The 22397-nt window shown below is 42.4% G+C and overlaps 1 protein-coding gene across 7 annotated transcripts in view; it reads right to left on the bottom strand.

Annotated features, from left to right (window-relative positions):
• The window catches only part of mast4 (microtubule associated serine/threonine kinase family member 4), a 187500-nt gene that overhangs the window by 58923 nt on the left and 106180 nt on the right, over positions 1–22397 (bottom strand). For 3 of the 7 annotated variants that reach the window (XM_023984206.1, XM_023984207.1, XM_023984208.1), the window contains exon 5: positions 14252–14332. The exons of 3 other annotated variants lie outside the window; for them this stretch is intronic. In XM_023984206.1, the coding sequence (XP_023839974.1) occupies positions 14252–14332 (81 nt within the window). Of the gene's footprint in view, positions 1–14251; positions 14333–15928; positions 16233–22397 lie in introns of those variants that run through there. One more of the 7 variants, XM_023984210.2, reaches the window with a different exon arrangement.

Below are 22397 nucleotides of genomic sequence, written 5' to 3'. Positions count from 1 at the left end.
CTCAACCTGCTCCCTCTCTACCAGTTCAACATGCTCCATATCATGTAACAGGCGGCATCTACCACTCCGCGTCCCAGGCATGGGGAGGGGTTAGTGCGGCGCTGCATCATCAGCAGACATTGCGGTGCATTCACAATCTGGCTCCCCTCCAAAATGTCCCATGGGCTGGACGGTCATAAGCACACAGTCTTGACAGTTGGCTGCTGAATTTGGCTGAGATCAGCCTGCATGTGTGTTTTAAAAAGGGGGCTGGGCAGGCAGCTGGGTAAGAGGAGAGGCATACAGCCACATGATCAACAGCAGATAGCATGGCGTCAACAGTGATCTTAGTCAGGTTCCTGTTACACAGTGTGTCCTCCACCTGAGGTGCCTGGTGAGATACCTCTCCCTGAGGGGAAACACTGACACTCATTGACACCCAGTCAGGGAAAAAGGATGGAAACCAATAACGGGACACGGGCATTGATTACTCACTGACGCAGTACTCCAAAACAGTGGCCAAAGTACAACCATAGAGTCTTTCCTGGAACCACGTTACCTAACCAGGAAGAAATCCTGGCCCTATCTAGCTGTAGATAGTCTTGTGTTTGCATTGCACGGAGACTTGCTATGTTTCTATCGTACAATCATATGACCTGGCCAAGAAAAAGTCACATGGTCTGTAAAAACAAGGTCACATTGTCTGTAAAAACCCAGAGTCCCTTGATGATAACAAGGTCACATGGTCTGTAAACTCTGGGTCCCTTGATAAGGTCACATGGTCTGTAAAAACTCAGGCTCACTTGATGATAACAAGGTCGGATGGTCTGTAAAAACTCAGGCTCACTTGATGATAACAATCTGTCTGTACAACGTTTTACATGGTCTGTAAAAACCCAGGGTCCCTTTATGATAAGGTCACATGGTCTGTATAACCCCAGGGTTCCTCGTCAGGACCTGTGATACAACACGTTCCTAAATTGTGAAGCAATGATGCTAACGTCAGGTAGCAATGCAGGACTCTCAGCCCCGCTCAAAGCTCTGTGTCCCAGTAGAGCCATGTGACAGGCACATCCCTACTCTAATTATGGCTTTGCTCCGCTTCTGGGCTCCAGATAAGTGAGGGTGATTTCAAAGGCACAAAGACTTTTACCGGTACACTAGTTGTTATTAGATGGAGCTGTGCAGACTAGTCCGAAGATAAATTTGAAGTCAAACATCATTGGAAGCGCATTCATTGCGCAAGGATTTCTATTGGTTAATACATTATGTTTCTGCAGCCCGTCATGGACTTCGACAGATATGCTGACTGGTGTCTGATGGTAGCATTCGTAACTGCTGGTTATACAATCTAATATACACAATTGAATTGTCATTTTATAAACACAATTCTAAATGTATAGGAATGCTGCTAAATTCTGCTTGGTGTTGACCTGAAACTAGTGTCAATTACAAAATCTTCAACTCAAAATCTGCAATCCATGTTAAATTATACACTTGAATATAGTTCCGAGCAGTAATGAACAGGGTCACAAGATGACAGAAAGGACGGGATCAGTTGGATAACAAAGAAAGCACTATCATGTAGGATCTTCCTTTATGTGTAATCAGTGAAAGCATTACCATGTTTATTAAGACTGATTTAAAGAGTCTAAATACAACATCTGAAATGAATCTGACATATGGTCATGAGGAGAAGATGTTGCAGATGATTTTGAACATCAGCGTTACATATGCGAAGAACGGGTTGTTAATATATTCAGATATTCATTCAGTGTGGTTAATATTAGGGATGTCTACGAGAGCAAGTTAATAGGCCCCTGTGGAGTGGATTTACAGTGGTTTAAATGTACACATAAAATATTTTTTATTTGTCAATAACTTAGCCATCTTTTGACCAATCCCTTAGCTTTTCTCAAACGATGTTAAAGACATGTACCATGTGACTACATTTTAGTGTATTTTACCCCCTTTTCCCCCCAATCTCGATCTTGTCTCATTGCTGCAACTCCCCAACGAGCTTTGGAGGTGAAGGTCGAGTCACGCATCCTCTGAAACATGACCTGCCAAACCGCACTTCTTAACACCCGCCCACTTAACCTTAACCCGGAAGCCAGCCGAACCAATGTGTCGGAGGAAACACCGTTCACCTTACGACCAAGGTCAGCCTGAAGGCACCCGGCCCGCCACAAGGAGTCTCTAGAGCGTGAAGAGCCAAGTAAAGCCCCCCCCCAACCAAACCCTCCCCTAACGACACTGGGCCAATTGTGCGACGCCCTATGGGACTCCCAATTATGGCTGGTTGTGATACAGCCCGGGATCTTACCCGGGTCTGTAGTGACGCCTCTTGCACTGCAATGCAGTGCCGTAGACCACTACGCCACTCGGGAGGCCAGAGAATAAGAATTTGAAGCATATTTTATCATATGTGCTCCTACTGGTATAGTGTGGCATCTTTGAAAGCATCAACGTTCTTTTCCGAACTCTTCATGGACTATTGTGATGAGTCCAAATACATTTTTTATTTTTATAAATCTGACTTTTAGTCCATGAGAATACGTTTTTTTATGATTATTATAAGCATTAGCGTTACAGAGTCAAAAAGGTGAATTGTTAATAGTTTCCCTTTTTTTTTTTAGACGGTAATGTCTTTGCTGACCCTAAAAAAAATTCAAGTTGACAGGACTTTGTGGAGTGGATTTACACAGATTTAAGTGGACAAATAAAATAGGTTTTTCAAAGAATTTCCACATTTCCAAGGAGGAAAATCTATCCTGACAGACCTTATGGGTCCTTGAGGCAAATGTGTTCAGCATTAGGAAAGACAACTACATACAACGTTTCATGTCTCTTTAAGTGAGACCGCTTATAACAGCAGCACCTATAGGCCAATCTGTGCCATTCTTTTTTAAATTACTCATGACCTGACGTGCTAATTCTCTTGCCCTTGATTTACAGTAATGGGCTGCAAATATTTTAGGGAAAATTATACATTCTGTGCAGCACAGCAATTAGCCGAGTAGACTAATCTCTCCTAATTCATTAAATCCTGATTAAAGTTCACTATGTTCTCTGGAATCACTGTGAAACATTATTGTCCTGATGGCTAAAATTACACATAGGGGATGACTGACACCAGACACTTGACTTCAAAGGATTTGTACTTAAAATGGATTAGCTGATGGATACCCAGCCTGCCTTTGCTGGTTAGCCTAGCGAGTCTTCATATAATTTGCTCATTGACTGGTTAGCATTAGCAAGCTAATGTAGCGACTGATTTGTCTTTTGTTACTTAACGGGTAGTCTCTCGTGGACAGAGCAAGTATCTGACCAAATAGGCAAGATTTTATTTCTGAGTTAAGCGACGTCATGTCTACTTAACAGGTAAGCATGACCACTAGTAGAAAAAAATCGAAACAAGACCATACTGTAAAATACATTTACATAGTGACAATGTCCTGCTGACAGGGTAAACAAACTTGAGAACACTAACTAGCAGTACCAGCTAGCACTAAACTAGCTCTGACAAGCATGCTAATGTCTGAGGTGTTCGCCATACTTGTCAGTGAAGACCTTCCCATTGGTTACTCACAATGTGACACTAAAAACAGTAAACAACACAGGGCATACTTATGATACCCATTCAAGTAAAGGTCAATTACAAGGTCAAATTTCAAATAAACAAACATGCCAACATGATAGGAAAAGTAAAATGCAGATAGAATAAAACAGTATCAATGATGTGATGATTTTGGAGATCCTCACTTTCCTATTTATTCTCAATTAAGAGGTTTTCTAGTTTCAACTAGGAACATTACAACAATAATACTGTATTGCACAAATGCTGCAATCTTTGTGAAATTGATTCACTTGAACTTTAGGCTTCTGCTCCTCTCAACAGAAATGTAATTGTAGTTGTGCTACTCATTAATGAACACTTGGCTGTCAAGGACTTTGTCTTTCATACCGTCTGTATATTGACAATTGAAAGTATGTCTGGCGTAAACACATGCACTGCCAATGGCTTATAGGAAGTATAGCATATTCTATAAAGAATATTCATGACAAACACCATAAAAATAGTATAAATGACGACATTCCACTCCAAACATCACCAACAGTAACCACAAACGCATTTACACTACAACAGTGACATGAGCATGAAACTGACGCATACATGTGCCTTGTCATCGCAGTCTGATGCATATATTTATCCAAAATAAGAATCATTTCCTAAATTTAGCATGGATACTCTTGAACTTCACTAATTAAAATCTGGGGCCTCATTTATAAAAGTTACGTAAATTTCACAGTAAATATCTATGTGGATCATTGCTAAAAATACGTAGTAATAAAATTATTGATTAATAAACATGGCGTACACCATATATACCCATGTTTCCCGTTATAAATCAGACCTGTACTAAAACTGTGCGCGAGTGAAATAGCATTATCACTCCACCTGAAAAACACACACCATTCACCTTTTGTGGTGACAATAACACCCTTAATCTGCTGTATAATTTGGAACTATTGGAATTAGGCAACGGCAGTTTCTAAAAGAAAGAGCAGTGGGACATTATATCAAATGTTTTTGGTATTTGGCAGAATATTTGTATATTTTGCAGTAACTTATGCTGTATTTGGCAAAGTACTGTGACAATTAACTAAATAAAAAAACAACGGCCAATTGTTGTGGACCCGTCAGCAGAACATTTAAATTCAACAATGTCTGCATTGACTTTACCTCAAAACTTAATACGCTCGACTGGCCGGAAATTCTGACACATTGTCTAAGGCTACACATTTTTTATAACAGTACCTACAGTAGTGATGGCAGGTAGCCTTGGGCCAGTAACCGAAAGGTTGCTGGTTCGAATATCCAAGCCGACAAGGTTAAAAATCTGCCAATGGGCCCTTGAGCAACGCACTTAACCCTAATACGCTCCAAGGGTACAATGGCTGACCCTGTAAAACAACACATTTCACTGCACCTATCCCATGGAAAGTATTCAGACCTTGACTTTTTCCACATTTTGTTACTTTACAGCCTTATCCTAAAATGGATTAAATGAAAACATTTCCTCAATCTACACACAATACCCCATAATTAAAGCAAAAACAGTGATTGCTAATTAATATAAAAATTAAAAACATAAGTAACAACTTGATTGGAGTCCACCTGTGGTAAATTCAATTGATTGGACATGATTTGGAAAGGCACACACCTGTCTATACAAGGTCCCACAGTTGACAGTGCATGTCAGAGCAAAAACCAAGTCATGAGGTTGAAGGAATTGCCCGAAGAGCTCCGAGACAGGATTGTGTCAAGGAACACTGGGGAAGGGTACCAAAAAATGTCTTCAGCATTTGAAGGTCCCCAAGAACACAGTGGCCTCCATCCTTAAATGGAAGAAGTTTGGAACCACCAAGACTCTTCTTAGAGCTGGCCGACCCGGCCAAACTGAGCAATCGCGGGAGAAGGGCCTTGGTCAGGGAAGTGACCAAGAACCCCATGGTCACTCTGACAGAGCGCCAGAGTTCCTCTGTGGACATGGGAGAACCTTCCAGAAGGACAACAATCTCCGCAGCACTCCACCAATCAGGCCTTTATGGTAGAGTGGCCAGACGGAAGCAAAAACTCAGTAAAAGGTCATTGAAATCCTTTGAGTGGCCCAGCGAGAGCCCGGACTTGAACCCGATCGAACATCTCTAAAGAGACCTGAAAATAGCGATGCTCCCCATCCAACCTGACAGAGCTTGAGAGGATCTGCATAGAAGAACGGGAGAAACTCCAAATACAGGTGTGCCAAGCTTTTAGCGTCATACCCAAAAAGTCTCGAAGGCTGTAATCTTTGCCAAAGGAGCTTCAACAAAGTACTAAGTAAAAGGTCTGAATACTTAGTGGGGCAAAAAAGTATTTAGTCAGCCACCAATTGTGCAAGTTCTCCCACTTAAAAAGATGAGAGAGGCCTGTAATTTCCATCATAGGTACACTTCAACTATGACAGACAAAATGAGAAAAAAAAATACAAAAAATCACATTGTAGGATTTTTTATGAATTTATTTGCAAATTATGGTGGAAAATAAGTATTTGGTCACCTACAAACAAGCAAGATTTCTGGCTCTCACAGACCCTGTAACCTCTTCTTTAAGAGGCTCCTCTGTCCTCCACTCGTTGCCTGTATTAATGGCACCTGTTTGAACTTGTTATCAGTATAAAAGACACCTGTCCACAACCTCAAACAGTCACACTCCACTATGGCCAAGACCAAAGAGCTGTCAAAGGACACCAGAAACAAAATTGTAGACCTGCACCAGGCTGGGAAGACTGAATCTGCAATAGGTAAGCAGCTTGGTTTGAAGAAATCAACTGTGGGAGCAATTATTAGGAAATGGAAGAAATACAAGACCACTGATAATCTCCCTCGATCTGGGGCTCCACGCAAGATCTCACCCCGTGGGGTCAAAATGATCACAAGAACAGTGAGCAAAAATCCCAGAACCACACGGGGGGACCTAGTGAATGACCTGCAGAGAGCTGGGACCAAAGTAACAAAGCCTACCATCAGTAACACACTACGCCGCCAGGGCCTCAAATCCTGCAGTGCCAGACGTGTCCCCCTGCTTAAGCCAGTACATGTCCAGGCCCGTCTGAAGCTTGCTAGAGAGCATTTGGATGATCCAGAAGAAGATTGGGAGAATGTCATATGGTCAGATGAAACCAAAATATAAACTTTTTGGTAAAAACTCAACTCGTCGTGTTTGGAGGACAAAGAATGCTGAGTTGCATCCAAAGAACACATACCTACTGTGAAGTATGGGGTGGAAACATCATGCTTTGGGGCTGTTTTTCTGCAAAGGGACCAGGACGACTGATCCGTGTAAAGGATAGAATGAATGGGGCCATGTATCGTGAGATTTTGAGTGAAAACCTCCTTCCATCAGCAAGGGCATTGAAGATGAAACGTGGCTGGGTCTTTCAGCATGACAATGATCCAACACACCGCCCGGGCAACGAAGGAGTGGCTTCGTAAGAAGCATTTCAAGGTCCTGGAGTGGCCTAGCCAGTCTCCAGATCTCAACCCCATAGAAAAATCTTTGGAGGGGTTGAAAGTCCGTGTTGCCCAGCAACAGCCCCAAAACATCACTGCTCTAGAGGAGATCTGCATGGAGGAATGGGCCAAAATACAAGCAACAGTGTGTGAAAACCTTGTGAAGACTTCAGAAACGTTTGACTTCTGTCATTGCTAACAAAGTATTGAGATAAACTTTTGTTATTGACCAAATACTTTTTTCCACCATAATTTGCAAATAAGTTCATTATTTCGGGTACCCTGGAAGGATATTGACCTCATCCGTCAGTTGAGGATGCCTGGTCATTCTTTAAAAGTTACTTCCTCACCATATTAGACAAGCATGCTCCGTTCAAAAAATGCAGAACTAAGAACAGATATAGGCCTTGGTTCACTCCAGACCTGACTGCCCTCGACCAGCACAAAAACATCCTTGGCGAACTGCAATAGCATCGAAGAGCCCCCGCGATATGCAACTGTTCAGGGAAGTCAGGAACCAATACACGCAGTCAGTCAGGAAGCAAAGGCCAGCTTTTTCAAGCAGAAATTTGCATCCTGTAGCTCTAACTCCAAAAAGTTCTGGGATACTGTAAAGTCCATGGAGAACAAGAGCACCTCCTCCCAGCTGCCCACTGCACTGAGGCTAGGTAACACGGTCACCACCGATAAATCCGTGATAATCGAAACTTCAACAAGCATTTCTCAATGGCTGGCCATGCCTTCCTCCTGGCGACTCCAACCTTGGCCCCGCCCCCCCCGCTGCTACTCGCCCAAGCCTCCCCAGCTTCTCCTTTACCAAATCCAGATAGCAGATGTTCTGAAAGAGCTGGAAACCTGGACCCATACAAATCAGCCGGGCTTGACAATCTGGACCCCCTATTTCTGAAACTGTCCGCCGCCATTGTCGCACCCCTATTACCAGCCTGTTCAACCCTCCTTCGTATCATCTGAGATCCCCAAGGATTGGAAAGCTGCCGCGGTCATCCCCCTCTTCAAAGGGGAGACACCCTGGACCCAAACTGTTACAGACCTATATCCATCCTGCCCTGCCTATCTAAGGTCTTCGAAAGCCAAGTCAACAAACAGATCACTGACCATCTCGAATCCCACCGTACCTCCTCCGCTGTGCAATCCGGTTTCCGAGCCGGTTACGGGTGCACCTCAGCCACGCTCAAGGTACTAAACGATATCATAACCGGCATCGATAAAAGACAGTACTGTGCAGCCGTCTTCATCGACCTGGCCAAGGCTTTCGACTCTGTCAATCACCATATCTTATCGGCAGACTCAGTAGCCTCGGTTTTTCTAATGACTGCCTTGCCTGGTTCACCAACTACTTGCAGACAGAGTTCAGTGTGTCAAATCGGAGGCAGTTTGTCCGGTCCTCTGGCAGTCTCTTAGGGGGTACCACAGGGTTCAATTCTCGGGCCGACTCTTTTCTCTGTATATATCAAATGATGTTTCTCTTGCTGCGGGCATTCCGATCACCTCTACGCAGACGACACCATTCTGTATACTTCTGGCCCTTCCTTGGACACTGTGCTATCTAACCTCCAAACGAGCTTCAATGCCATACAACACTCCTTCCGTGGCCTCCAACTGCTCTTAAACGCTAGTAAAACCAAATGCATGCTTTTCAACCGTTCGCTGCCTGCACCCGCACGCCCGACTAGCATCAACCCCTGGACGGTTCCGACCTAGAATATGTGGACATCTATAAGTACCTAGGTGTCTGGCTAGACTGCAAACTCTCCTTCCAGACTCATATCAAATTCTCCAATCCAAAATCAAATCTAGAGTCGGCTTTCTATTTCGCACAAAGCCTCCTTCACTCACGCCGCCAAACTTACCTAGTAAAACTGACTATCCTACCGATCCTCGACTTCGGCGATGTCATCTACAAAATAACTTCCAATACTCTACTCAGCAAACTGGATGCAGTTTATCACAGTGCCATCCGTTTTGTTACATAAGCACCTTATACGACCCACCACTCGACCTGTATGCCCTAGTCGGCTGGCCTCGCTACATGTTCGTCGTCAGACCCACTGGCTCCAGGTCATCTACAAGGCTATGCTAGGTAAAGTGCCGCCTTATCTCAGTTCACTGGTCACGATGGCAACACCACCCGTAGCACGCGCTCCAGCAGGTGTATCTCACTGATCATCCCTAAAGCCAAAACCTCATTTGGACGCCTTTCCTTCCAGTTCTCTGCTGCCTGCGACTGGAACGAATTGCAAAAATCTCTGAAGTTGGAGACTTTTATCTCCCTCAACAACTTTAAACATCTGCTATCCGAGCAGCTAACCGATCGCTGCAGCTGTACATAGTCCATCGGTATATAGCCCACCCAATTTACCCTAACCTCACCCCCCCATACTGCTTTTATTTATTTACTTTTCTGCTCTTTTGCACACCAGTATCTCTACTTGCACATGATCATCTGATGATTTATCACTCCAGTGTTAATCTGCTAAATTGTAATTATTCGATTTATTGCCTACCTCCTCATGCCTTTTGCACACATTGTATATAGATTCTCTTTTTTTCTACCATGTTATTGACTTGTTTATTGTTTACTCCATGTGTAACTGTGTTGTTGTCTGTTCACACTGCTATGCTTTATCTTGGCAAGGTCGCAGTTGCAAATGAGAACTTGTTCTCAACTAGCCTACCTGGTTAAATAAAGGTGAAATAAATAAAAAATAATAATAAAATAAAAAATCCTACAATGTGATGTGATTTTCTGGATTTTTTCTCATTTTGTCTGTCATAGTTGAAGTGTACCTATGATGAAAATTACAGGCCTCTCTCATCTTTTTAAGTGGGAGAACTTGCACAATTGGTGGCTGACTAAATACTTTCTTGCCCCACTGTATGTAAATGTGTTCAGTTTTTTATTATTTAATTAAAAAGTCAAACATTTCTAAAAACCTGTTTCTGTTTTGTCATTATGGAGTATTGTGTGTCGATTGATGAGGGGGAAAAACAATTCAATATATTTTAAAATAAGGCTGTAACGTAACAAAATATGGAAAAAGTCAAGGGGTCTGGCTACTTTGGGACTGCATAATGGCCAGAAAAGGTGAGGAATTTACTCTGCAATGGTTATGAAAATGAAATGGATAGGGAATGTATTCTTATGTCTAATTATTATTATTTTATTTAACTAGGCAAGTCAGTTAAAAACAAATTCTTATTTACAATTTTGGATTCTAAAAAAACACAGATTTTCGCTCTTCTTACTAACGTCATTTGGCTGCATCTTGCTATGAAGCGATGTTTTCCTTTTTGTATGATTAAGCGTGTCATCATATCCCCCATTAACACAAAATACCAGCTTGCCCGGTTGCAGTAGAATACTTCAACCACTAGAAAATGTGCGTACGTATGGTCTGAATATTGCATGGAGGTAAGGAACGTTTTTATCAATGCCAACTTTAGCGGGAAAATGTTGGAGTATATTTTGTACGTACGGAACGTTTGAGGCCCGGTAGCCTATCAATCAAACATGTTTTTCAGAAAGGATGAACTCCTTTCACCTTTGTCCTTCCCATCCCAAATAAATTGGTGTAGGAGGGGAGAAGACGAGGGATTATGGAAACATTAATGAACCAGAATGGTTAATACAACAAAAGGAGGGATCGGGCTCAATGACCCTGCTGAATATGTGAAACCAGAGGAACCTACTCCAGGAACAAAAGGCTGATTCAGTGCAGCTCGGCAGGCGACAACAAGATACAGTGAAGAGGACCATGTGACCTGCTATCTCTGACAGCATTAGTGTGCCGAGAGGAGAGAAAATAAGGACTGAGGGAAAGAGTGAAGAGAGCTAAAATTGAAGGGGAACAATCTGGGAGACAGCCATGTCCCCCTCCTCCTCTGTCACTTCTCCAGATGATACAGACTCCCTTTGAAGTCTTGACATGAATCAGCCAGAGCAGCAAGCAGCACAGGCTCACTGACCAGAATATACTTATATAGAAAATATTGACTAGGGCTGGGTTTGGCCAGAGACATCACAATACGATATTATCACGATACTTTGGTGCTGATACGATATGCATTGCGAGTCTATATTTACCACGATTCGATACTGCAATGTTATTGTGATTCGATGTTCCAAACATACTGCTCACGAGATGTCTGCTGCAGAGGGACAAGAGAGAGCCATAATAAAAACAAATTTTGCTCAGTGCTGAAAACATGCTGGCTTACCATTTAAAAAGAAGATTGTGGCCAAGCTACAGGAGGATAAATACTGAAGTTGTGGCACAGGTACAGACAACTAGCGATAGCTAACGTTAACTACCTAGCAAAAAATGGTGAACCAGAAAGTATAATACATCAAAAGGAGGAATCGGGCTCAATGACCCAGTTGAATATGCAAAACCAGAGGAACCTACCCCAGGAACAAAAGGCTGATTCAGGGCAGCTCGCCAGGCGACACATCAAGAGACAGTGAAGAGTTAGACTGTTTTCTCTGCTACCGCACGACAAGCGATACCGGAGCGCCAAGTCTAGGACCAAAAGGCTGCTCAACAGCTTCTACCCCCAAGCCATTAGACTGCTGAACAATTCATAAAAATCGCCACTGGACAATTTACATTGACCCCCTCCCCCGTACACTGCTGCTACTCTCTGTTTGTTTGTTACCTACGCATAGTCACTTCGCCCCCACCTACATGTACAGATTACCTCAACTAGCCTGTACCCATGCACACTGACTCGGTACCGGTGCCCCCTGTATATAGCCTCGATATTGTTATTCTTATTGTGTTACTTTTTATTTTAGCCAACTTGGTAATATTTTCTTCTTCTTGAACTGCACTGTTGGTTAAGGGCTTGTAAGAAAGCATTTCACGGTAAAGTCTACACTTGTTGTATTCGGCGCGTGTGGCAAATAAAGTTTGATTTGAAGGGGACAGAATGACCTATCTCCGACATTATTAGTGTGAAAAGCGAAGAGGTGAGAAAATAAGGACTTCGGGAGAGAGAAAAGTTAAGGGGAACACTCAGGGAGACAGCCATGTCCGTCACTTCCCCAGATGATACAGAGACCCTTTGAAGTGCTGACATGCATCAGCCACAGTAGTATGAAGCACAGGCTCACAGACCAGGTAGTTTCTACAAGACTAAATTCTGCTATTGACTAGGGCTGGGAATTGCCAGGGACCTTACGATATGATTATATCACGATACTTGGGTGCCGATACATATAGAATCACAATACATGTTGTACCACAAAAACATGTTGGCTATTCATTTAAAAAGAAGATTGAGGCCAAGCTACAGTATAGGCTGAGAAATACAAGTTTTGGCCCAGGTACAGCCAACTAGTGATATACATGGGGCTCTATTTTCACATAGCGTTAAGCCAGCTCTAGTGTCAAACGCACACTCTTTGGGAATTTTGACTTGATAAAGCCAGCGCTCTGAAGCTGGTCTTAGTAGTAATGCAATTGGTTAGGGTATCAATTTTGCCAGGAGGCACACAGTAGCCTAATCAATAGCTGACTAAACTCCACTCCAGATAATCAATAATCAAATACAATTTCCTTGTTGAGATTCAATTGGCACATGCGCATCTGCGCTGAGATGCCTTCTTATTGTAGTATAGATTTATAAAAACAAAGAAAGGCACGCAACTACCGAGGACAAACTTAGGTACAAGGTAAGCATTTCATAATTTACATTTTAGAAGTATTGACCTTGGGTGAGAAGATGTAGTCGGAGCTAAATTCCACAAAGTCTCTGCTCCACTCCGTGGGTGGAGTTCATCAGAAACTTCATTCACCATGGAGTGGAGTCTATAAAATGTTTTATACAAAAATAATATCACAAGAAGCAAAACAGTCAGACATTCCCGTTGTTTCTTTACATTGGACATTATTGTTGTCCATGCAGCTTGTGTGAAAAGTTTGGCTTGCTTAAGCGATGCACATTGAATGAAAAGTGTCAGTGACTGTAGGAAGTCACTTTGTTTACCTTTCATTTACATTTTAGCCTTTTAGCAGACGCTCTTATCATAGAGCGACTTACAGGAACAATTATGGTTAACTGCCTTGCAGATTTTTCACCTAGTTGGTTCAGGGATTTGAACCAGCGACCTTTCGGATAATGGCCAAACGCTCTTAACTGCTAGGCTACCTGCTGCCTGTGGCAAAGTCATTAACAGGCCATATCATGCGATGGTAAGCTAATCTTATTATAACGTTTGGGCAATGTCCAATTGTCCATGGCTCGAACATGCAGTGCCTTTCTGAAAAAGTACATATCCCCACACACTCGTTCAAAACAACTGGTAACTCAAAAAAACAAGGTCAAATAATGACGTCAGTTATCTTCAGGTCGGAAAGTTGAAGCTATAGAAAGAGTCAGAGTCCCCAAGTTGGAATTCTGAGTTGGGTGACTGTAGCTAGCTACGTCTAAACAAAAGACTCCATCCACTATGCAAGTAACCATTTCAATGTAACTGTTACCGTTTACAACTTCTGTATCCTGTGCATGTGAGAAATACACTTGGATTTTATTTGATATAGTGTGTGTTTACATGAGACGGTAAAATGTGAAGAACCACATGACCTGCATCAAAGTCAGATTAGGATATAGGCCAAGGGCTAGATGAAGTGTATATTTACTACTACTTTTATTTACTAATTTCACCACTTTTATTCTTGAAATCTTTGGTTGTTTCCTACACTGAATCCTTAGAGATGGGTGGGGCTTAAAAGGATGTGAACGATGCTGAATGGGTGTAGACAAAGAAGAGCTCTCTCCAGTAGGTGTACCAAAATATTCACGGGCCATTATCTCAAATGTGGGGTTACAAGTGTATTAACTTTCAAAGCAGAATTACTTTCCCATTGTTCCTCAACTGCAGTGTATGATATACCATTTCCTAGCTCGGAGTCTCTACTTTCATCCAATGTATATAAAAAAACACTATTTAAAATGTTGCTACATAGGACCAAATCCAGGTGGTGGGTCACATATAAGCACTGTGTCCTCCTCTTCCATCAAAGTTGCTCCAAAGGCAGCATATTTCAGAGAGAAATCCAAAAACAGACTTCTGTCAGAATAAAGATGATTGCATGCAATTTCGACTCAACCATTCACAATCCAGCATGATTTGTTCCTCAACCCCCAAAAACAAAATGGTCTTGATGGTCGAAAAAGAGCTTGTAACGCTTACCTCCAAAAATGAAACGCGTGCAGCGGGCTGAGCGGGCTGCAAGGACTTGTGGGTGTCGGGCTCAAGCTTCGGGGCGTGAGGCTGGAAGTTAAATGTAAGTTTTGTAAATAGTGATTCCTTTAGCACACTAAATTTGCACAGGACAATGGTTACTCTCACTTAGATGGCCTGAGGGGATTTGGGCTGATGTATGCTGACACATACCCTGTTCTCCTAGCTAGCTTTTATACATTTACCACAGCAGCACAGCATAACAAATGGTCCCCTTTGAAATGACACAAAATGGTGTTCTGGAAATAGGTTACCAAGGTACTTGTCTACTCACACAACACAGGTTTAACTTCTTAGAGGATTAAAAGCTGTTTGGTCCTTGAGGTTTGATTGGTTTAATCGATTATAATAGAAAGGGTCCAAACTATCCACACAGAGGTGGAGAGTGAAACCTGAAACAGGTACACAATGAAACCAACTCCTGCTTGAAATCTGAGGAATTAATAAATGCTATGAGAAGGCAATCATGTAACGTAGGCCTTCTTGTGTTACTTTTTGATTGATTAGATTTAGTTTATTTAGTAAATATTTTATTAACTCTATTTCTTGAACTGCACTGTTGGTTAAGGGCTTGTAAGTAAGCATTTCACGGTAAGGTCTAAACCTGTTGTATTCGGCGCATGTGACAAATAAAATGTGATTTTATTCTACCCCTTTACAGTAACTTCACTGGCAACGAAAGAAAGCTCACTTCTTAAAGGTCTTCACTTTACATGTGATATATATCTTTTAGCCCTCCAAACCAGTGTTAACTGAGTTACCCAAATAAAAAAATCTGTCAGACTTTTACCTGCTATCATGGCAGTTTGTAGACAAAATCTATAATGATTAGCAAATAATAGTATCTCAACAGTATCAGTAGTCCATGATTAAACACTGGTATTGTTCCATAGAGCTGATGAATTCAAAATCAAACCATATTGACTTTCCTGTCAGTAATGACACTGAACTGGATCTAAATGAAATGAGTAGGCAACGTATGTGCCTACAGAGCAATACCTGCACTTGCGCTAGCTTAAGCCTCGGAGGACGCAAACAAACATGTGCCTTGGTGACCAGATAGTCACTGCCTTCACGGGTCATTACACTAAGAACTAATCTGTGTGATGTGCAATAGGAAAACAACAGGGCCATAACAAAGCCTGTGTTGTTTGAGTCTCTGGCCGAGCAGATTACTGTGACTGGTAGTAGGCAGGAGCCATTAGCCAACAAGGCCTTGGGTATAAGACTACTCTACTGCCAATCAACTTTACAATCATGCCTCACAAATGCATGCCATTTAATAGTCACACCATCACAATGATTTAGTGGTGTGTTTCGGTATATGTGCGTACGTCTGAGTGTGTTTGTGTGTGTCAGTGTGTCGTCACAACCAAACAGAGGTTGTGCGGCAGTCCTCTGCTCGACACGCACACACACACAGTCCCTGTCGCTAAATAAATGCAGAGGATTTGACACATCCTGCTGCGTACGCTGCTACAGTACTGAAGCTGTATGTGGCAATGCTGCATAATGCTCAACGCTTGTTGTAGCTACAGAGAAAAAACAACAAGAGGTGCAGCAGCAGGGACCAATGAAGCTGTCTGCTGCAGTGTAGAGCAGAAAAGAAAGAAGGAAAATACTCACTCCAATGTCAGTCCTGGAATCCTCAGCCTCTCCCGCTGGGCTTTCATGGCTGAACTGTGCTCGCCCGCTCTATTGTGCACATGATATATTCACACCACTCAGCCACAGAGCCACCCCGCTTATCCTCTACCCTGCACTGAACTGACAAAGAGCCAGAGCCAGTCACCACCATAGAGGAATGGGGCTAGCCTAACCCTCTCCTCCAACAACAAAATGAGGGGGAGGAGGGGAAAGAAGAGGGGAAACGGCAACAACACTGCAGCTTGTTTCGTGTCCTTCCACCACGTTCCACCTTGTGGATGTCAGAGGAGATCGTCAGCCTGAGGTGGCAGGGAGGGTGGGGGAGCACAGAGGCAGCACAATACCCCTTTTCCCCTCCCTTCACACACACCCTCCCCTCTACTTTGCAAATGCTCGCGCTCACTCATTCGCGTCTCCTCCACCCCTTTCTTCCACTGACTGGTGATTCACTATAGCAACATCATAGCTCAGAATGTATTCATCCTATAGTCTGTCTATCCTTCTTCATGCCATCCTATACAGTATTGCTGTCCATCCTTCTCATCCTCTATGCAGTCTATCCTTTCCATCACATCATCATGACTGGTCCTGACATCGCAGGGTGTCCTCACAGCACACAATGTCACTGCAGGGCTGCATTCATTTCCATATCTCCTCCATTCAAAACGATGTCATTCTAGAAAATGTGCACCCTACATTTGTCATTCCTAACTGTGGATTTCCAACATCCAGAAGAAAGCAATATATGAGAAGAGATGAGCAGTCATTTTGGGGGAGGGCAAGAGCATGCCTCAGAAGGCCAATAATATAGTGGGAAGTTCCCCCAATACCCTCCTCCTGCCCCCCACCACCCCTGCAGTGCTTTAGTACACCCCTGGGGCAAGTGATTATTCACCCGATAAAACACACCCTGACGTGCATCATCCGCCTTTTACTGTTGTACAATATGTATTGCTAAATAATCATGTGTACTCTACGTAACATATGCCGCATCAATAACTACATTATTGATAGTCTATCATGATGATAATATACTGTAGGATCAATTAGAAAACAGCCAAGGAGAGACTTTCAGTCACATCAAAGCATACAGGGAATTGGGTCTTTAAATAGCTGTGAAATACACTAATACATGTACTGTATATAGGCTACGCAGTAAAGTAGTCTGTAGTCTCAAATGTTTCTCTGGAAGCACATTCGATATAGATTGAAGAGAGAAAAAGTGCCGGCCAACAGTGCAGTCAACTGTTTCCAGGACTCCTTCCAAACAGCCTATCACAGAGTGCAGAAGACAGACGGATAATGCACTAATGTTGCCGCTCTTCAGAAAACCTATCAATTGTTTCTTACCGGGAGCAAGGTTTTAGGAAAAAAGCACGTTTGCAGATGACAGAGCATTGCATCGGCTGCAGCAGTAGAGCAGGCAGGTGGGGAGAGCAGGCAGTAACTGGGACGTGACAAGGTATGTACCTCTAGTACATCAGAACTAGGGCAGGCAGACCTCAAACCAAAAGCCGCTCCGAGATCCACTCATTCATTTTGTAGTGTAGCAACCTAACATAGCGACTCCACAACTGCAGCCTGCAACACTTACTCAAATGAACAATCTGGTTCATTCAGAGTTTAGATCGTGGCTCTTTTGGAAGTAGGTGACAGTTGATTAAATGGAGGACATTAATGGGTTCACAATAAAGACAATGAACAACATATGAGCAAACATACACCATTGATATTAGAGGTCGAACGATTAATCGGAATGGGCGATTAATTAGGGCCGATTTCATTGCACTCCACGAGGAGACTGCGTGGCAGGCTGACTACCTGTTACGGGAGTGCAGCAAGAAGCCAAGGTAAGTTGCTAGCTAGCATTAAACTTATCTCATAAAAACAATCAATCTTAACATAATCACTAATTAACTACACATGGTTGATGATATTACTAGTTTATCTAGCTTGTCCTGCGTTGCATATAATCAATGCGCTGCCTGATAATTTCTCATCAAATCACAGCCTACTTCGCCAAAGGGGTGATGATTTAACAAGCGCATTCGTGAAAAAAGAACTGTCGTTGCACCAATGTGTACCTAACCATAAACATCAATGTCTTTCTTTAAAATCAATACACAAGTATATCTTTTTGAACTTGCAAATTTGGTTAATATTGCCTGCTAACATGAATTTCTTTCTTTAACTAGGGAAATTGTGTCACTTCTCTTGCGTTCCGTGCAAGAAGAGTCAGGGTATATGCAGCAGTTTCGGCCGCCTGGTTTGTTGCGAACTGTGTGAAGACCATTTCTTCCTAACAAAGACCGCAATTAATTTGGCAGAATTTTACGTAATTATGACATAACATTGAAGGTTGTGCAATGTAACAGCAATATTTAGACTTAGGGATGCCACCCGTTAGGTAAAATACGGAACGCTTCCGTATTTCACTGAAAGAATAAACGTTTTGTTTCCGGATTTGACCATATTAATGATCTAAGGCTCGTATTTCTGTGTGTTATTATGTTATAATTAAGTCTATGATTTGATATTTGATAGAGCAGTCTGACTGAGCGGTGGTAGGCAGCAGCAGGCTCGTAAGCATTCATTCAAACAGCACTTTCGTGCATTTGCCAGCAGCTCTTCGCTGTGCTTCAAGCATTGAGCTGTTTATGACTTCAAACCTATCAACTCCCGAGACTAGGCTGGTGTAACCGATGTGAAATGTCTAGCTAGTTAGCGGGGTGCGCGCTAATAGCGTTTCAATCGGTGACATCACTTGCTCTGAGACCTTGTAGTTGTTCCCCTTGCTCTGCAAGGGCCACGGCTTTTGTGGAGCGATGGGTAACGATGCTTCGAGGGTGGCTGTTGTCGATGTGTCCCTGGTTCGAGCCCAGGTAGGGGCGAGGAGAGGAACGGAAGCTATACTGTTACACTGGCAATACTAAAGTGCCTATAAGAACATCCAATAGTCAAAGGTATATGAAATAAAAATGTTAGAGAGAGAAATAGTCCTATAATTCCTATAATTACTACAACCTAAAACGTCTTACCTGGGAATATTGAAGACTCATGTTAAAAGGAACCACCAGCTTTCATATGTTCTCATGTTCTGAGCAAGGAACTTAAACGTTAGCTTTCTTACATGGCACATATTGCACTTTTACTTTCTCCAAAACTTTGTTTTTGCATTATTTAAACCAAATTGAGCAGGTTTCATTGTTTGAGGCTAAATTGATTTTATTGATGTATTATATTAAGTTCAAATAAAAGTGTTCATTCAGTATTGTTGTAATTGTCATTATTACAAATAAATAAATAGGCCGATTAATCGGTATCGCCTTTTTTTGATCCTCCAATAACCGGTATCGGCGTTAAAAATCATAATTGGTCGACCTCTGATTGATATAGATGCAGAAAAACAGAAAGGGGCAAAAGTAAAAAGGACAAAATACATTCACTTGTCTACAAATATATTTAAATGAAATTCCATCCGGGAATATAGTTTTTGCTTTCTTCTACTTTAGTTAATTGGAATGTCTGTGCTCCTCTTTTTCACCTCTTCTCTGTGGCTCTCTTACAGTAAGTATCACATTTCTTCCATGTCCAAGGCTACCTCTTTACAATGAAATTGGTGCCATAAATCTATGACTCACATACACAAGAAACACGTGGACATGTTGTATTTTAAATATGTGGTGGTGGAGTGGTAGCCTGAGGGAACACACTGAATGTGTTATGAAATGTAATGTCACGTAGTATTTTAACTGCATGTAACTGTCTTATGCTGCTGGACCCCAGGAAGAGTAGCTAATGGGGATCCATAATAAATACTAACACATATCCAAGCACATTGTTAAAAATCCTTGTTTTTTTTTTAAAAGTCAAACTCCAATGAACATGAGTCATTGTTATTGTCAGACAGCCATCTGATTGTCCTGCTGAGTTGATGAACTTTGCTTTTGTTGGGTGTTCATTCTCGGCTGTGTTCTGGCCCCCACAGAGACGCTGTCAACACAACCGAAGACTGGAGACAGACAACCATACACATGATAGGTTTGTCATATTGGACATGTCATAAAATCACCAACACCCAGAACAACGAGATTTATCGAAATACTATTTGTTAATGCTGGACATATGCATCAATAAAGCATTATTGAAATACACTCTCTCATGTTTAACCAACTCCAAAAGAGTAAAGTGAAATTTATGTTCCCCCTCAGATTTTCTTTGTTTCTCTACCCTACTTTCTCTCTATTGTACCTTTAACAAATAGGTGTAGCTGGCCTATATTTGCTGTATGGAACAAATACAGGAAGTGGCTGCCTACGAATACAAAGAATGGGAGAGAGGATAGCGGGGCAGTAGTTGACTCAAGCACCCAGGAGTTTGTGAAGTAGCCAGTTGTCAAATGACACTGTTGAAGTGTTTTCCGAAAATCTAGACACAGAAGTAAACCGGGTCAATGGCTGTAAGCGCACTACTCTGTGGGCTTAACACAAACTGGAGCTACGAGCACATAGTGCATTCGGAAAGTATTCAGACCCCTTGACTTTTTCCACATTTTGTTACGTTACAGCCTTATTCTAAAATTGAATACATCGTTTTCCCCCCTCAATCTATACACAATGCCCCATAATGACAGCGCAAAAACAGGTTAAGAAATGTTTGCAAATTTATATGTAAGAAAACCCCGGAAATATCACATTTACTAAGTATTCAGACCCTTTACTCAATACTTTGTTAAAGCACCTTTGGCAGCAACTACAGCCTCGAGTCTTCTTGGGTACAAGCATGGAACACCTGTACTTGGGGAATTTCTCCCATTCTTCTCTGCCGATCCTCTTGGAAGGTGAACCTTCACCCCAGTCTTAGGTCCTGAGAGCTCTGGAGCAGGTTTTCATCAAGAATCTCAGTACTTTTCTCCTATCATCTTTCAATCGATCCTGACTTGACTCCAAGTCCCTGCCGCTGAAAAACACCCCCACAGAATGATGCTGCCACCACCATCCTTCACCGTAGGGATGATGCCAGGTATCCTCCAGACGTGACTCTTCGCATTTAGGCCGAAGCGTTCAATCTTGGTTTCATCAGACCAGAGAATCTTGTTTCTCATGATCAGAGTCCGTTAGGTGCATTTTTGCAAACTCTTTTACTGAAAAGTGCCTTCTGTCTGGAGTGCTGCAGAGATGGGAGAACATTCCAGATGGACAACCATCTCCACAGAGGGACTCCGGAGCTCTGATGAGTGACCATTGGGTTCCTGGCCACCTCCCTGACTAAGGCCCTTAACCCCCGATTTCTCAGTTTGGCCGGGGGGCCAGCTCTAGGAAGAGTCTTGGTGGTTCCAAACTTCTTCCATTTAAGAATGATGGAGGCCACTGTGTTCCTGCGGACTTTCAATGCGACAGATTTTTTTTGGTACCCTTCCCCAGATCTGTGCCTCGTCACAATCCTGTCTCGGATTGGTTTTTGCTCTGACATGCACTGTCAACTGTGGGACCTTATATAGACAGGTGTGTACACCTTTCCAAATCTGGTCAAATCAAGTGAATTTACCACAGCTGGACTTCAATCAAGTTGAAGAAACATCAAGGATGATCAATGAAAACAGGATGCACCTGAGCTCAATTTCAAGTCTCATAGCAAAGGATCTGAATACTTACGTAAATAAGGTATCTGTTTTTTATTTGAGTAAATTTGCGAACATTTCTAAAAACCTGTTTTTCACTTTGTCATTATAGGGTATTGCGTGTAGATTGATGAGGAATTTTTATTTATTTAATCCTTTTTAGAATAAGGCTGTAACGTAAGAAAATGTGGAAAAAGGGAAGGGGTCTGAATACTTTCAGAATGCACTGCATGTCAGACTTTCGTCGAAGTGATACATTGACGTCTCTTTTAGGAATCAAACCTATAAATCTAAACCACCACAACAAGGAAGTGTTGAAATGCCCTTCCTCACTTTCCATTGTAGAAGCTTGAGACTGAATCCTAGCTTTGTTTGAGAGCATCAACTCTTAACATTTTCAAGTATTTCTCGAAGTCAGACAGGAATAGATAAGACATTTTAGTCAAGGGTTCAACTCAAGCATTGATTAAAGGTAGACCATCTTGTTCAGTAATGTACATTTTATCACCCAACAAATGCCATATGTTCCATAAATGGGACAACACTGACATTCTTCAAAAAAGGCCAATATGCATTATGATGGGGGAATGATTCTGCCTGCCTCAGGCTAGAGCAACCCAATCACAATGGACACCAGAGGCAATAGAGGCCCCTTGGGTCCAAAGACACTGCGTGCGCTTTCGAAAGTGGTCCCCTGACACATATTGGTGGATCATCTCCTTGTGACTCCTCTGCAGTCAAATCATTCCCCAATCATAATGCATGTCACACTGAAACCTGCCACACAAGCCCATCAGAATAGGCATGAAATACACAGGAGGCCTTTAG

This window comes from Salvelinus sp. IW2-2015, linkage group LG4q.1:29 (assembly GCF_002910315.2).
Source record: "Salvelinus sp. IW2-2015 linkage group LG4q.1:29, ASM291031v2, whole genome shotgun sequence".
NCBI lineage: Eukaryota > Metazoa > Chordata > Actinopteri > Salmoniformes > Salmonidae > Salvelinus > Salvelinus sp. IW2-2015.
Note: the sequence above shows the minus strand (reverse complement) of the source record. Positions and strands in the feature narration are given on the sequence as shown.